The sequence below is a fragment of the Pristiophorus japonicus genome, chromosome 13, assembly GCF_044704955.1.
Source record: "Pristiophorus japonicus isolate sPriJap1 chromosome 13, sPriJap1.hap1, whole genome shotgun sequence".
Lineage (NCBI taxonomy): Eukaryota > Metazoa > Chordata > Chondrichthyes > Pristiophoridae > Pristiophorus > Pristiophorus japonicus.
This window is the reverse complement of record NC_091989.1, coordinates 63,732,256-63,748,875: the sequence shown is the minus strand read 5'-3', so window position 1 is coordinate 63,748,875 and position 16,620 is coordinate 63,732,256. Positions and strand designations below refer to the sequence as shown.

The 16,620-nt window shown below is 46.8% G+C and overlaps 1 protein-coding gene across 13 annotated transcripts in view; it reads right to left on the bottom strand.

The window, feature by feature from the left end:
* The window catches only part of LOC139278603 (phosphatidylinositol 3-kinase C2 domain-containing subunit gamma-like), a 261,681-nt gene that overhangs the window by 42,031 nt on the left and 203,030 nt on the right, over nucleotides 1–16,620 (bottom strand). For 9 of the 13 annotated variants that reach the window (XR_011596318.1, XM_070897571.1, XM_070897573.1 and 6 more), the window contains one exon: nucleotides 5,400–5,517. The exons of the other annotated variants lie outside the window; for them this stretch is intronic. Coding sequence is in view for 8 of the 9 variants with exons in the window: in XM_070897571.1 (XP_070753672.1) it covers nucleotides 5,400–5,517 (118 nt within the window). In the remaining variant the exon portion in view is untranslated. The remainder of the gene's footprint in view (nucleotides 1–5,399; nucleotides 5,518–16,620) is intronic. 13 annotated transcript variants of the gene reach the window in all.

Genomic DNA, 16,620 nt, shown 5'->3' with positions numbered 1-16,620 from the left:
TGACACAAGTGTGATGGGCTGAATGAGCCTTCCTGACGTGCACGTCGATTGGTGTCATGATCGGCCAGCTCTGCTTACTTCCAGCAGACGTTAGCTGCATGCACGCTATCACCTGCACCAATATGGCAGAAGTGTGCGCACTTCAGAAACCATTGTGGTCCCCAAACAGCACCCGTAGTGCCCAAATAACAGGTGCTACTGATTCCAATTTCATGCCCATAGAATAATGCTGCAAATTCTATGATTCTATGGGCGTGAAATTGGAATCAGTAGCACCTGTTCTTTGGGCGCTACAGGTGCTGTTTGGGGACCACAATGGTTTCTGAAGTGCGCACACTTCTGCCATATTGGTGCAGGTGATAGCATGCATGCAGCTAACGTCTGCTGGAAGTAAGCAGAGCTGGCAGATCATAACACCAATTGACATGCACGCCAGCCGATGCCCTCTCCTGACCTCACACGACTGAGCACTTGACCTCACACGACTGAGCACATATTAGGCAGCAGGAGGGGCTCCAATCAGCGCTATTTAAAGGGATACTTACAGGTTAGTGGCTGGTTGATTTCTTCTGGCTGTCAGCACGATTCTACAAGTGTTTGGTGCTTTCCAAAATAAATGTTTCAAGTTGCAAAAATATGCCGGGAGTGAAGTAGCCAGCACTGAAGGACTTTGTCCTGACTTCAAGGCTTCTGCACAAACCAGTTGCTGCCAGATGTGGGTGCAACAGTAGGCATTCCTCTTGGAATGACTGGGAGAATAAGCGGAGGCCTTGCAGAGCAGGACAAGCAGCTAGAAGAGGGAGGAGGGGGAGAAGGGCTCTCAGCAAGAGACCATATCCGTCCATGGTGTTCAGGAAGCAATTCTCTGATTTGAACCTCAGCGCAGATCAATGTGAGACACGTCCGAGGTTCAGTAAGGACGTCCTCACTGAAATCTGCTGCCTGCTGCGGCCACAACTGAAACCTCAGCACAGGGCGGGGCCTGCCTTGCCAGTGGCGGTGAGGGTGGCCATGAATTTTAATGCACCTGGCTCCTTCCAGGCTGGAGCTGGAGATATTTGCAACATCTCGCAGTTTGCCGTCCACTGTTGCGTAAGGGAGGTCACTGAGGGTCTCCATGCAAAGAGAGCTGACTCCATTTTGTTCTCTGTTGTCAGAGAGCAGCAGGCGGAGAGAGCACGCAGCTTTGCTAGGCTTGCTGGCTTCCCCATGGTGCAGGGTGCCACTGACTGCACGCACATTGCTTTGCCATATACAGGAAGCGAAAGGAACTCCACTCCCTCAACGTCCACCATAGGCAGCGAATCACACAGGCCAGTGCCCACTATCCTGGCAGCAGACATGGTGTCTTCATTGTGCGGAAGTCCACTGTGCCGTCTGCATTTGAGCCACCACGGCAAACCAAAGGCTATTGGGCAACGAGGCCATCCACTGTCGACATGGCTCATGACTCCAATGCGCAACCCACGTGGATGTGCACAGCATGGATACAATGTACGCCATGCTGCCACACGAGATGTGATAGAACATGGACACGAGATTCCCAAAGCAAGTGCTCTACTCGGAACTCCTACACGGCAAGCGAGCCCCAGGTGGGCAGAGGAAATGTTTCAAAGACACCCTCAAAGCCTCCTTGATAAAGTGCAACATCTCCACCGACACCTGGGAGTCCCTGGCCAAAGACCGCCCTAAGTGGAGGAAGAGCATCTGGGAGGGCATTGAGCACTTCGAGTCTCATCGCTGAGAGCATGCAGAAAACAAGCGCAGGCAGCGGAAGGAGCGTGTGGCAAACCAGTCCCACTCACCCTTTCCTCCAACCACTGTCTGCCCCACCTGCAACAGAGACTGTCATTCCCGTATTGGACTGTTCAGTCACCTGAGAACTCACTTTTGGAATGGAAGCAAGTCTTCCTCGATTTCGAGGGACTGCCTATGATGATGATGATGATGATGATGATAGAGCAGAAACAATGCTTCCGTTGTCTGGACTGCTCTGGAGGAGCCCTGCAGTACCTGACGGGGCGGGTGTCAAGATCCGCGGTGGTCTGCTGTATGCTGCACACCCTCGCCATCAGGAGGGGACAGCCCTTGCCACCAGCTATACTCCGAGCAGCTGAGGAGCAGGAGCACGAGGAGGAGGAAAAAGATGAAGAGGAAGAGAGGAGGCAACCTAGATAGCTCCTTTCTGCCTGGGCTATCCGTGAACAACTAATTCGACTGCGATACCAGTAACCACAACCCCAATTCTCCATTCACCAACAGTCCCTCACCCTATCTTCCCTCTGTCACTGACCATCACAGCGTCTGCTTGGCCACAAAGCAAAAATAAAAACCAACATAAAATAAACAGTCTAAACCCGATTTATAAATTAAATCATGCCATATTGAATATAAATATAAACTAATCATCCTTGCGCATTCCCTTAGTGCCTGTCCTCGTGCTCTTACGCAGTGCTTCCCGAGTGGCTGTGGCTTGGCTGGTGAAAGGCTGATGACTTTCATTGGTGAAGATTGGAGATGGACGTGGAGGATGACCTCGAGCAGCTCTGGTCCTAGAAGGCCCGGTGTCGGACTGCGCCATCTTGGCCATGGTGGCAACAGTCTGGGCTGGCGGACGGGCAACAGCACGGGCACTGGCGGAGTGGCAGTGGTGGGAGGAAGGATGCGGTCATCCTGAGAGAGGACAGCACGGAGCCACTGCCACTCTCGGGACGGCGCCTCATGAAATCCTAGTAATCTGTTGGAGGACAGATTGCTGGACTGCTGTGATCTCCTGCAAGCCCCTTTGAACACTAATCCACAGCCATGATGACAACAGTCTGAGCTTCCAAAGCAGCACTCAGATATTAGGTGGATGCTGCTTGGGCTGCAATGGAAGTTGCGACATCGGCCTTCAGACGCTGCATCATGGTTGGGTCCGCAAGTGCGCTAATGGAGTTGGCCACCACCTCCATGCTGAAAAGGATGGGCTTCGATCTCTGCGCAAAGCCCTGTGGCAAGCTGGTGCTGGACTCCTCCATGCTCCTTGACGTAGCAGGGCTTCTGGCAGATCTTCCAATGCACCAAGCATTTCGTTACGCATATTCATCAGCCATCTTCTGTAGGCTGCCCCGTCGAATTCCTCATCTGAGTCCACTGTAGCGGAACCGGTGTGCGACCTCGCCCTCTGGCGAGCTGGCACCTGCGCTATCCTTGACCTCAGCCCTGGCTGCCCCTTCATGCCCGGTGTCTCGCCAAGTGCAGATTCCACCTCTACTCTATTCTCCATGATACGCACAGTGTCAGTATCTGAGCTGGTGGCTGCGAGTATGAAATCAAGTGACCGTGCTGTGTCTTCAACATCACTCTCTTCTTCCTGTTCCTCCACTTCCTGGCCTGGTTACACCTCTTGGTTACCTGAAATGAAAATGGCACAAGGGTAAGGCTGTGGTGCGGGGAGGAGGTGCAAGTAAGAGGTGCATGCTTACACCATCTGCAGCTTGTAAATCAGATGAGATTGTGGGATGAGGGGGAAGTGGGATGTGAGAAGAAGGATTAGGTATGAGGATACTCTCATCTTCGATGGTTTCAATGGTCATTCCCATAATGGCCAACACCGTCTCCTCCATGGGGGTTAGGAGATGGAGACACGTCTGCCCCCCCCCACCCACCCAATGGTAATCCCTGCTGCCTCCAGTTGTGTGCCACCTTGTCCTGCAACAGAGAGGGAAGTATGTCAGTGAGTGTCATGCAATCGCTTTGGGTGATGTGGCTGTCATGGTTGAATAGCTGGCAGTGTGTGCAAGCTGTGAGATATGAGTGTGAGGCTTGTAGCAGTGTTAAGTGTGTGACAGTGTGGTAGAGTAAATGAATGTTAGGTATGAGTCCTGATTGATACAGATTGTTGGTAGGTGAGTAATGGGAGAGTATGAGGCTATTGGTGCAGTTGGTGGGTGATGGCATTTAAAGATGCGTTTACTGACCTTGACAACTCATGTGAGGCCATTGAACTTCTTTCAGCACTGCATCCAGATGATTGGCGCTTGACTCCTGGCATTGACCTCCATGGTTGTCTGCTCCCACTGCCTTTTGACTGTCTGTCTGGAGGGCCTACTTCCCCTGTGGACACAGGACATCTCGCCTACATTCCATCTCCTCCACCAAGGCCTCCAGTACAGCGTCTGACAACCTTGGTGCCCGCTTTCTCTCATGTTGTGCCATTCTTCACTGTTTCCCAAGTGAGTTTCGCTTCCTGTGCGACTCCTAGCACCCGATCCAGCCACAATGTACCTGTGTTTTAAGAGGTGCAGGCTAGCTTTAAGTAGTGCTAACAAGTATCAATTTTGGGCCTCCTGCTGATGTATACAGCTAGTCAACAGTGCGGTTAGTGCTGGCTGCACACAAAAGTAATTATAGTGAGCAGGCAGCACAAAATCTGCAAAAGGATATAAGACAGGTTAAGTGAGTGGGCAAACATTTGGCAGATGGAGTATAATGTGGGAAAATGTGAGGTTATCCACTTTGGCAGAAATAATAGAAAAGCAAATTATAATTTAAATGGAGAACAATTGCAAAGTGCTGCAGTACAGAGAGACCTGGGGGTCTTTGAGCATGAAACACAAAAGGTTCGTATGCAGGTACAGCAAGTAATCAGGAAAGCAAATGGAAGGTTGGCCTTTATTGCAAGGGGATAGAGTATAAAAGCAGGGAAGTCCTGCTACAACTGTACAGGGTATTGGTGAGGCCACACCTGGAGTACTGTGTACAGTTTTGGTCTCCGTATTTAAGGATCACTTGCATTGGAGGCTGTTCAGAGAAGGTTCACTCGGTTGATTCCGGAGATGAGGGGGTCGACTTATGAAGATAGGTTGAGTAGGTTGGGCCTATATGCACTGAAGTTCAGAAGAATGAGAGGTGATCTTATTGAAACTTATAAGATAATGAGGGGGTTCGACAAGGTGGATGGAGAGGGGATATTTCCACTCAGAGGAAATTAAAACTAGGGGACATAGTCTTCGAATAAGGGGCTGCCCATTTAAAACTGAGATGAGGAGGAATTTCTTCTCTGAGGGTTGTAAATCTGTGGAATTCTCTGCCTCAGACAGCTGTGGAGGCTGGGTCATTGAATATATTTAAGGCAGAGATAGACAGATTTTTGAGCGATAAGAGAGTAAAGGCTTATGGGGAGCGGGCAGGGAAGTAAAGCCGAGTCCATGATCGGATCAGCCATGATCTTATTGAATGGTGGAGCAGGCTCGAGGGGCCAAATGGCCTACTCCTGCTCCCATTTCTTACGTTCTTACATTGCAATCAACGGGCACGGGTTAATCGCGCAGGATAACTGCGATCTTTGCACCCAGTTTTGGGGACTATCCAACTTATACCCCTATATGTTTTCATTGAAGTTTTGTATCACTTACCTTTGCAACTTGAGGTGATCCATTCAGCAAATACCTCACGTATATATTCAGTTCATCCTTTCTTTTCCTTGCCAATTCCCTTCCCTTAGACAGTCCTATTAGAGGCTTGAAGGGAAATCTGGAATACAGGAGTTTACAATGGTAACGTTTCAAAATGCATATTCTACTGGGGGAAATTTTGAGAGAGCAGCAAGGCTTGCAAATTTTAATTGTTGGATCCACCATCAACGGGTAGGATGAGCAAATTCAAGAGGAACTTTTATAAATGTTTGGCAGGGAAAGCAATTAAGAGCAGTGAGATACAGTAGTAGGTTGTATTTTTCAATCATTGTTCCCAGCTAATTTAATTGAAATCAGTTTTCCCATCCTGTCATTGTTATATATGAATAAAGAGTCTGACCGGATACTGTGAGTTCAAAGTAAAGTGTGACCTTAGTCTTTTATTACAGGTCTCCAGAGTGCCTCTCCAACTTGTGAGGCCTCGTTAAGTACAGGTGCTCCCAAGAGATTGTGGGATCCCCTGGGACTCCAGGGGATGAGCCCTCTGGTGGTTACACAAGGTATTTACATGTTTACATATATAACAATACTCCCTCCCAAAGTCAATAGTGTAACTATTTACAAGGTGAGTCGATCTGGGGCCTTTCTTTCCCTGGTTGATCGTCTCGATGCAAATGCTGGTTTTGGTGAGTTGTTTTTTGGGCCTTCGCTGGGCTGCTGTGCAGGTGGCTTTGCTGGACTGCCTGGTGTAGTGAGTCCTGCTGGGCTGTTGCAGGTGATGGGTTCTGCTTCATGGTCAACCGCTGTGTCGGTTGCCACTGGTCTGTGTGTTGGGGGGTCAAAAAAGGTAGGGTCTAATGTGGGTTGCTCTGGATAGTCAGTGAATCTGAGTTTGGTTTGGTCCAAGTGTTTCCTGTAGATGAGTCCATTTTAAAGTTTGACCCGAAACACCATACTCCCCTCTTTGGCCACAACAGTGCCGGGAAGCCACCTGGGACCTTGTCCATAGTTCAACACAAATACAGGATCATTAATTTCAATTTCGCATGACACATTTGCGTTATCATGATATATACTTTGTTGAAGCCGCCTGCTCTCTACCTGTTCGTGTAGATCAGGGTGGGCTAACGAGAACCTTGTCTTAAGTGCCCTTTTCATGAGCAGTTCAGCGGGTGGAATCCCAGTGAGCGGGTGTGGTCTAGTGTGGTAACTAAGCAGGACTCGGGATAGGCGAGTCTGCAGTGAGTCTTCAGTTACTCTCTTCAAGCTCTGCTTGATTGTTTGCACTGCTGTCTCTGCCTGACCATTGGATGCTGGTTTGAATGGGACAGATGTAACATGTTTGATCCCATTGCGGGTCATGAACTCTTTGAACTTGGCACTGGTGAAACACGGCCCATTGTCACTCACATGGACATCAGGCAGGCTGTGCGTGGCAAACATGACACGCAGGCTTTCAGTGGTGGCAGCGGATGTGCTTGCCGACATTATTTCACATTCAATCCATTTGGAGTACGCATCTACAACCACTGAAAACATTTTACCCAAGAACGGGCCTGCATATTCGACATGGATCCTAGACCGCGGTTTGGAGGGCCAAGATCATAAACTTAGTGGCGCCTCCCTGGGTGCATTGCTCAACTGTGAACAGAACATGTGTTACATTTGTGCACGCAGGACTCTAAGTCCGCTTCGATACCGGGCCACCACACGTGGGATCTGGCGATCACTTTCATCATTACAATGCCTGGATGGGTACGGTGGAGGTTACTAATGAAAGTGTCCCTGCCCTTTTTGGGTACCACTACCTGATTACCCCACAGAAGACATTCTGCCTGTATAGATATTTCATCTTTGCACCACTGGTACAGCTTTATGTCTTCCTGCATTTCTAATGGGACACTGGACCAGCTCCCGTGAAGCACACAGTTTTTTTTACTAAGGACAGTAAGGGGTCCTGGCTCGTCCAGGTTCTAATTGGTTGGGTGGTAACAGGTGATTGCTCACTCTCGAATGCTTCAATTCCATGACTAAATCTGTGGGCTAAGCCATCTCCACCCCTGTGGTGGGTAATGGCAGCCTACTGAGAGCATCGGCACAGTTTTCTGTGCCTGGCCTGTGGCAGATGGCGTAGTTGTTTGCGGACAACGTGAGCGCCCATCTCTGGATACGGGCCGATGCATTCGTATTTATCCCCTTACTTTCAGAAAAGAGGGATATCAGTGGTTTATGGTCGGTTTCCAATTCAAATTTGAGTCCAAACAGATATTGATGCATTTTCGTTACCCCATAAACACACGCTAACGCTTCTTTTTCAATCATATTGTAGGCCCTCTCAGCCTTAGACAGACTTCTGGATGCATAAGCAACCAGTTGCAATTTCCCAGATTCATTAGCTTGTTGCAATACACACCCGACACCATATGACGACGCATCACATGCTAGTACCAAACGCTTACATGGATCATACAACACAAGCAATTTGTTTGAGCATAATAGTTTTCTAGCTTTTACAAAGGCATTTTCTTGGCTTTTACCCCATACCCATTTGTCTCCTTTACTCAGTAATGCGTGCAGTGGTTCTAACAGTGTGCTGAGACCTGGTAAGAAGTTACCAAAGTAGTTCAGGAGTCCTAGAAACGACCGCAGCTCCGTCACGTTCTGTGGCCTCAGTGTGTTTCCGATTACCTCCGTCTTCGAATCAGTGGGCCTGATGTCGTCCGCCACAATTCTGCTCTCCAGGAACTCCATTTCAGGTGCCAGGAAAACACACTTCGAGCCCCACGTGGTTGAGCTGACTAATAACCTCCTCCAGGTTCTGCAGATGTTCGACTGTGTCCCGACCTGTAACCAAGATGTCATCCTGGAAGACCACAGTGCACGGGACCGACTTCAGTAAGCTTTCCATGTTTCTCTGGAATATCGCTGCGGCCGATCGAATCGCAAATGGGCATCTATTGTAAATGAAGAGACCTTTGTGCATGTTGATGCAGGTGAGGCCCTTCAATTATTCCTCCAGCTCCTGTGTCATGTAGGCCAAGGTCAAGTCCAGCTTCGTGAACGTCTTTCCTCTGCCAGCGTCGCAAATAGGTCGTCTGCCTTTGGTAGTGGGTATTGATCCTGCAGGGAGAAATGATTGATAGTTACTTTGTAATCACCACAGACTCTGACGGTGCCGTCTCCCTTGAGGACTGGAACAATCGGACTGGCCCACTCATTGAATTCGATTGGCGAAATGATGCCCTCTCGTTGCAGCCGGTCCAGCTCGATCTCCACCCTCTCCCTCATCATGTACGGCACTGCTCTCGCCCTGTGGTGGATGGGTTACGATCCTGGAATTAGGTGGATCTGCACTTTTGCTCCTTGGAACTTCCCGATGCCTGGTTCGAACAGCGAGAGGAACTTGTTTAAGACCCAGGCACACGAAGTTCCGTCGACGGATGAGAGCGCTTGGACGTCGTCCCAGTTCCAGCATATCTTTCCCAACCAGCTCCTGCTGAACAGCGTGGGACCATCGCCCCGTACCACCCAGAGTGGTAGCTTGTGCACCGCTCCATCATAGGAGACCTTTACAGTAGCACTGCCGATTATAGGAATCAGTTCCTTTGTGCAAGTTCTCAGTTTAGTGCGAATGGGAGTCAGGACTGGCTTTGAGGCCTTGCTGCACCACAATTTGTCGAAAGTCTTTTTGCTCATAATGGACTGGCTCGCACCCATGTCCAGCTCCATTGACACCAAGAGTCCATTTAATTCAACCTTCAGCATTATCGGGGGACACTTTGTGGTAAACATGTGCACCCCATATACCTCTGCCTCCTCGATCTGAGGCTCTGGTTCGTCATGATCCGCTGTGGATCTGTCCTCCTCTGCAACATGGTGGTTTGCAGGATTAGCAGGGTTTGCAGCTCACCTTCCAATACGTTGGAGATGTCCCATTTTTCCACAGCTTGCAAACGTTTCCCTTGAAGCGGCTTGAATGGAAACGGTGATCACCCCCGCAGCACCAACAAGGTGTTAATTGCCTAGCATTCATCACCCTTGGTGGACTCAGACATCTGCGGACATGCAGCTTCAGGCATGTGAGGCCTGCCCTGTATGTTGCGATTCGAAACCAACATTACTTTGTTCACAGTTCTTGTAGCAGCACTTGTGTGCTGAGAGATTTGCTTGGTATTGTCACTGGTGGCAATTAACGCCTGGGCTATTGCTATGGCTTTACTTAAGGTTGGGGTCTCTACAGTCAAAAGTTTGCGAAATTTCACTTCATGGCCAATGCCAAGTACGAAAAAGTCCCAGAGCATGTGCTCCAAATATCCTTTAAATTCGCAAAGTCCTGCAAGGCGTCTTAGCTCGGCGACATAGCTCACCACTTCCTGGCCTTCCGACCTTTTGTACGTGTAGAACCGATACCTCGCCATCAGAACGCTTTCCTTCGGGTTCAGATGCTCCCGGACCAGTGTACACAAATCATCATACGATTTCTCTGTGGGTTTCGCTGAGCAAGCAGAATTTTCATGAGGCTATACATTGGTGCCCCGCAAATGGTGAGGAGAATTGCCCTTGGTTTGGCAGCGTTCGTTTCCCCTTCCAGCTCATTGGCCACGAAGTATTGGTCGAGTTGCACCACGAAAGTTTCCCAATCACCTCCCTCCGAAAATGTTTCCAGGATACCCACTATTCTCTGTATCGTTGAGTTTGTCATCTGTATCTCATCGCCAGTTGTTATTTATGAATAAAGAGTCTGACCAGATACTGTGAGCTCAAAGTAAAGTGTGACCTTAGTCTTTTATTACAGGTCTCCAGAGTGCCTCTCCAGCCTGTGAGGCCTCCTTAAGTACAGGTGCTCCCAAGGGATTGTGGGATCCCTTGGGACTCCAGGGGATGAGCCCTCTGGTGGTTACACAAAGTATTTACAGGTTTACATATATAACAGTCATCATCATAGGCAGTCTCATGGAATGGAGGAAGACTTGCTTCCACTCTTAGAATGAGTTCTTAGGTGGCTGAACAGTCCAATACGAGAGCCATAGTCCCTGCCACAGGTGGGACACACAGTCGTTGAGGGTAAGGGAGAATGGGACAGATTTGACACACGTTCTTTCCACTGCCTGCGTTTGTTTTCTGCAAGCACTTGGTGATGAGTCTCGAGTCCTCAAGACTCAAGTAAGATGAGGATGAGTCCCATCCTGTACATTGCTATCAATGACCCATGGTTGGGTATGGCACAGATATGATGCAGGGTAATGATCTGCTCCAACAATGCGTCTCAACTCTAGCTTCCAAAGAGTCTCCCCTACTGCAACAGTGCAACTTTTCCATTCCCCACACCAAGCATTCTGAGCATGTCTACCAAGTTAGTGCCAAATGTGGATGGATTTATGTTGTAGTCCCAAGCCCACTGATAACTGGCTTGGCACACTGCAAACTCATTTCACTTTGGATCCTTCCAAAGCAAGAGAGAGATTTCCATCTGATTAGTCTGGCTGGAATAGAATCCATATGACAGAGGTGAACGTACAGGGGGCTAACTCGCAGCACCTTCAGTTCCTCTTTAAAAGAAAAGACTTGCATTTAGATTTCACCTTACTGTGTTTTTCAGAAGTCTCCCAAAGCACTTCACATACAATGAATCACTATGAGATGAAATGGCTGTTATGTAGGCAAGCATGGCAACCATTTTGCACACATCAGGATACCACAACGAGCATTGCGATAAGTGACATGCTAATCTACTTTTAGTGCTGTTGGTAGAGGGAGGAATGCTTCAAGCTGAACTAAACATTCAGGGGCACTTGACAATTCAGAAGGACAGACAGAAAGGAAAAGGAGGTGGGTTAGCTCTGTTGATAAAGGATGGAATCACTGCAATAGTGAGAAACGATATTGGCTCAAATGATCAGGATGTTGAAACAGTTTTGGCGGAGTTAAGGAATAATAAGGGGAAAAGATTACTGGGGGCTTGTAAAAAGGGAACAGTAATAATCATGGGAAATTTTAACATCCATATTGATTAGACAAATCAAATTGGTCAGGGTAGCCTTGAGGAAGAGTTCATAGAGTGCATAAGGAACGGGTTCCTTGAGCAGTATGTAACGAAACCAACCAGGAGGCAGACTATCTTAGATCTGGTCCTGTGTAATGAGACAGGATTAATAAACAATCTCCTAGTAAAGGATCCCCTTGGAATGAGTGATCATAGGATGGTTGAATATCAAATTCAAATGGAGGGTGAGAAAGTTGGATCTCAAACCAGCACACTAAGTTTAAATAAAGGAGACTACAAAGGTATGAGGGCAGAGTTGGCTAAAGTGGACTGGGAAAACAGATTAAAGTGTGGGACCCTTGACGAACAGTGATGTACATTTAAGGAGATATTTCCTAACTCTCAAGAAAAATATATTCCAGTGAGGAGGAAAGGGTGTAAGAAAAAAGAGAGCCATCCATGGCTAACTAAAGATATAAAGGACGGTATCCAATTAAAAACAAGGACATACAAAGTGGCCAAAACTATTGGGAGGACAGAAGATTGGGAAGCTTTTAAAAGCCAGCAAAGGATGACTAAAAAAATGATTAAGAAAGGAAAGATAGACTATGAAAGTAAACTAGCACGAAATATAAAAAAACAGGTAGCAAGAGTTTCTACAGGTATATAAAAAGGAAAAGAGTGGCTAAAGTAAATGTTGGTCCCTTAGAGGATGAGACCGGGGAATTAGTGATGGGGAACATGGAGATGGCAGAAACTCTGAACAAATATTTTGTATCAGTCTTTACGGTAGGGGACACTATAAATATCCCAACAGTGGATAGTCAAGGGTCTATAGAGGGGGAGGAACTTAACACAATCACTAAGGAAGTGGTACTCAGTAAGGACTAAAGGCAGACAAATCCCCTGGACCTGATGGCTTACATCCTAGGGTCTTAAGAGAAGTAACGGCAGGGATAGTGAATGCATTGGTTGTAATTTACCAAAATTCCCTGGATTCTGGGGAGGTCCCAGCAAATTGGAAAACTGCAAATGTAATGCCATTATTTAAAAAAGGAGGCAGACAAAAAGCAGGAAACTGTAGACCAGTTAGCCTAACATCTGTGTTTGGGAAAATGTTAGAGTCCATTATTAAAGAAACAGTAGCAGGACATTTGGAAACGCATAATTCAGTCAGGCAGAGTCAGCATGGATTAATGAAAGGAAAGTCATCTTTGACAAATTTACTGGAATTCTTTGAGGATGTAACGAGCAGAATGGGTAAAGGGGAACCAGTGGCTGTGGTGTATTTGGACTTCCAGAAGGCATTTAACAAGGTGCTATATAAAAGTTTACTGCACAAGATTAAAGTTCACTGGGTTGGGAGTAATATATTAGCATGGATAGAGGATTGACTAACTAACAGAAAACAGAGAATCGGGATAAACGGTTCATTCTCGGGTTGGCAATCAGTAACTAGTGCAGTGCCGCAGGGATCAGTGCTGGGGCCTCAACTATTTACACTCTATATTAACGACTTGGATGAAAGGACAGAGTTTAACGTAGCCAAGTTTGTTGACAACACAAAGATGGGAGGAAAAGCATGTGTGAGGAGGACACAAAAAACCTGCAAAAGGACATATACAGGGGAAGTGAGTGGGCAAAAATTTGGCAGATGGAGTAATGTTGGAATGTGTGAGGTTATGTACTTCGGCAGAAAAAAAAAATCGAAGAGCAAGTTATTATTTAAATGGAGAAAAATTGCAAAGTGCTGCAGTACAGCGGGACCTGGGGGTACTTGTGCATGAAACACAAAAGGTACAGCATGGAATCTTGGCTTTTTTGTAAAGGGGATGGTGTATAAAAGCAGGGTATTGGTGAGGCCACACCTGGAATACTGCGTGCAGTTTTTGTTTCCATACTTAAGAAAGGATATACTCACTTTGGAGGCAGTTCAGAGAAGGTTCACTAGGTTGATTCCGGAGATGAGGGGGTTGACTTATGAGGAAAGGTTGAGTAGGTTGGGCCTCTACTCATTGGAATTCAGAAGAATGAGAGGTGATCTTATGAAACATATAAGATTATGAGGGGGCTTGACCAGGTGGATGCAGAGAGGATGTTTCCACTGATGGGGGAAAATTAGAACTAGGGGGCATAATCTTAGAATAAGGGGCCGCCTATTTCAAATTGAGATGAGGAGAAATTTCTTCTCTCAGATGGTTGTAAATCTGTGTAGTTTGCTGCCTCAGAGAGCTGTGGATGCTGGGTCATTGAATAAATTTAAGACAGAGATAGACAGTTTCTTAACCAATAAGGGGAAAAGGGGTTATGGGGAGCGGGCAGGGAAGTGGACCTGAGTCCATGATCGGATCAACCGTGATCGTATTAAATGGTGGAGCAGGCTCGAGGGGCTATATGGCCTACTCCTGCTCCTATTTCTTATGTTCTTATTTGATCAAGAGAACTCCCTGTTTTTTTTTGAACAGCGCCATGAAATAATATTCACCTGAACAGGCAGATGGAGTTTTTGTTCTCAATACCTCACCCGGAGGTTGGAACCTTCACCAATGCAGCATTCCTTCACTATTACAGCCTAGCATGTCAGCCTAGACCAAATGCTCAAGTTCTAGAGTTGGGCTTTGACCTCCAAAGGTGAAACTGCTGTCAACTGAGCCAAGCTGACACTTAGTGATCGCATAACTGGCATTCCAGTACGAGTGCATTTTAGATTATTCCCAAGTGGTTTTATCAAAATGAACAGCCCCAGCAATAGACAAATGATTACTTGATGACAAGATGCTGCGAAACTACTGTGGATTAATCAAGATTTAGTATTTGAATGTGTGTGTGGTTAAGTATATTGCTCTGTCGTATTGCTCAATCTCAGCTGGGAGGCTTCACAGCTTGAACAAACAGTTTCTTTGAAAGGATAGGAGGGGAAGAGAAATGATAAAAAAAAGAAATTAACAGATGTCAGGAAAAGTTACGAGTACACTGGGAGCAATGTGGAATAGAATATAGTTGGTAACATGAGGAGTGGGAGTAATTGAGCAAAGAATCCACTGCCAGGAGCTAACGTGCATCTGAATTATCACCTGCACTAAATCCACCCCTGAGGTGATGTCATTTCAGTTGGTCCCCAGTCATCATACTTAAATCAACCAAGATATATTACAATTTGGATTTTTGCTGATTTGGGATCTGATTCAACCTCAAACACAGTACAGCCTTGCTTATACAGAGTACTGTGCCTTAAGTCTGCATGCACTGGGTCAATTCACATGGGCTTTTGTATGGGACCATCTGTATAGTTAAGAGGGCAGAACCTTAAAATTAGAGCCAGGTCATTCAGGGGTGATGTCAGAAGCACTTTGTCACAAAAAGGGTAGTGGAAATCTGGAACTCTCTCCCCCCAAAAACTGATGAGCCTGGATTAATTGGAAATTTCAAAAATGAGCTAGATAGATTTTCGTATTAAGGGACATGGAACCAAGACGGGTAAATGGAGTTAAGATACAGATCAGCCATGATCGAATTGAATGGCAGAGCAGGCTCGAGGGGCTGACTGGCCTACTCCTGTTCCTATGTCCAACTTTCAACAGGGCACCTCCACGTCACACATGTTGCTTTGCCTGTACAAGCATATGTGAACTGTCACACTTGCACACACATACAACAGGCGCTGAAAGCATGTATGCAATCCTCACGCCCGGATGTGTTACAATTGTTTCAGTATACATGCTGGTTGGAAATGGAAAAGAAGAAATGTGAATGAGGGCAGCAGAGTTGTGGTGGACATGAAACCCGTTGCAGAAGTGGGATTACTTCATACCAGGACTGACTTAACGTGTAGAATGCACTACAGTTGCAGCTCCACCTGATAACGTGAAGTTGTTTTTTTCCACTTAAAAAAGGATGTATCCAGTGATTAATTAACCAATGTACGTGTCCCATTACAGTGGGAATTTTGTGCTAAGAAATTAAAACATCAGATAATTTCAATTGTGACTTTGAATTAAGAGCAGTAGTACTCCAGTCTCCGCCCTCCTTGTTGATGAGTTAATGGTGCTAACTACTTAAATGAGGAACATAACTTTAGTTTAAGACAATTAGATTAGTCTCCACACTGGCCCTCGATATATAGGGGCTGTGCTACTAGCAGTTACAGGAATTATGCTCACTGATGTCCTCCGGCAACGCACCCGCCAAGACTTAATACAATTAAGATCCTCAAGTCTGCACTGGGGCACTGCTGGAGCACAGCGCATTGCTAAGCTACTTGGTGCTTGTTCAATCAAACCACCCTAAGTGTTGGCTTGTAGCATTATCTGGGAAGAATCTCAACTCCCAGTGACAGGTCTACGGCACCACCCCTCCCCCACCGCCCTAGTTTCCATTCACGAGCCAGGCTGCCTGGTGAATCATCAACCATGGAGTACTGTAGACTCATCCTGCTTGGGTATCGGGTTACCAAGGTTTCCAGAGTACCAACTTCATGGAGTCATTTCCTGTAACATAAAACCCACTATTTGTACATAGTGAAGTGTTGGAATGGTCCCTGAATGTGAACACCTCCTTTCATTTCAGATATGTGTAAAGTAACCCCATTTCATCTTCCTCTGCATTTGGCACAGGAGAGAGGGAAAGGTTTCTCGAATGTGTATGGACATGACCATAGAAAACAGTTTCATCACATTCTAGGCAACACAGTATCTATTGGGCAATAAAGATGCTCCGTGGATTGGCAGGATGTGAGGCTGTGGAAGGTCAGTGTTGTGTATCTGTAAAGCATGCACTCCCATGTTCCGCCACCAGGGAGTGCATCCCCTGAAGTCCCATGGGATTCCCGCATCCCTTGGGAGCACTGTATATAAGCTGGCCCCTAAGGCCTGTTCCTCACTCTGGAGTGTCTTAATAAAGACTGAGGTCACTGTTACTTTAACCTCCCTGTGTGCAGTCTCATCTGTGTTAGGAACACAATAGTCAGAGGAAGGAATGTTTTCAGAAGGCGAGCTTTTCCCTCTATTGCTGCATACTGCCTGGGTGTCACTTTAAGACTAAGCCTGGACACAGGATTTCTTCCAACCTCTGAAGAGAAAAATGCGTGATATGGGGTAAAAAATTTAAGGGGAAGATTACTTTAAGATTTAGCATTGTAACAACTTTTAACAAAATTGTGCATTCTATATAACTGTACTGCTATCCTTCATGGGGAGTTTTTTGTTGTTGAATAGCAACAGATATAAAAGCTCACGGAAA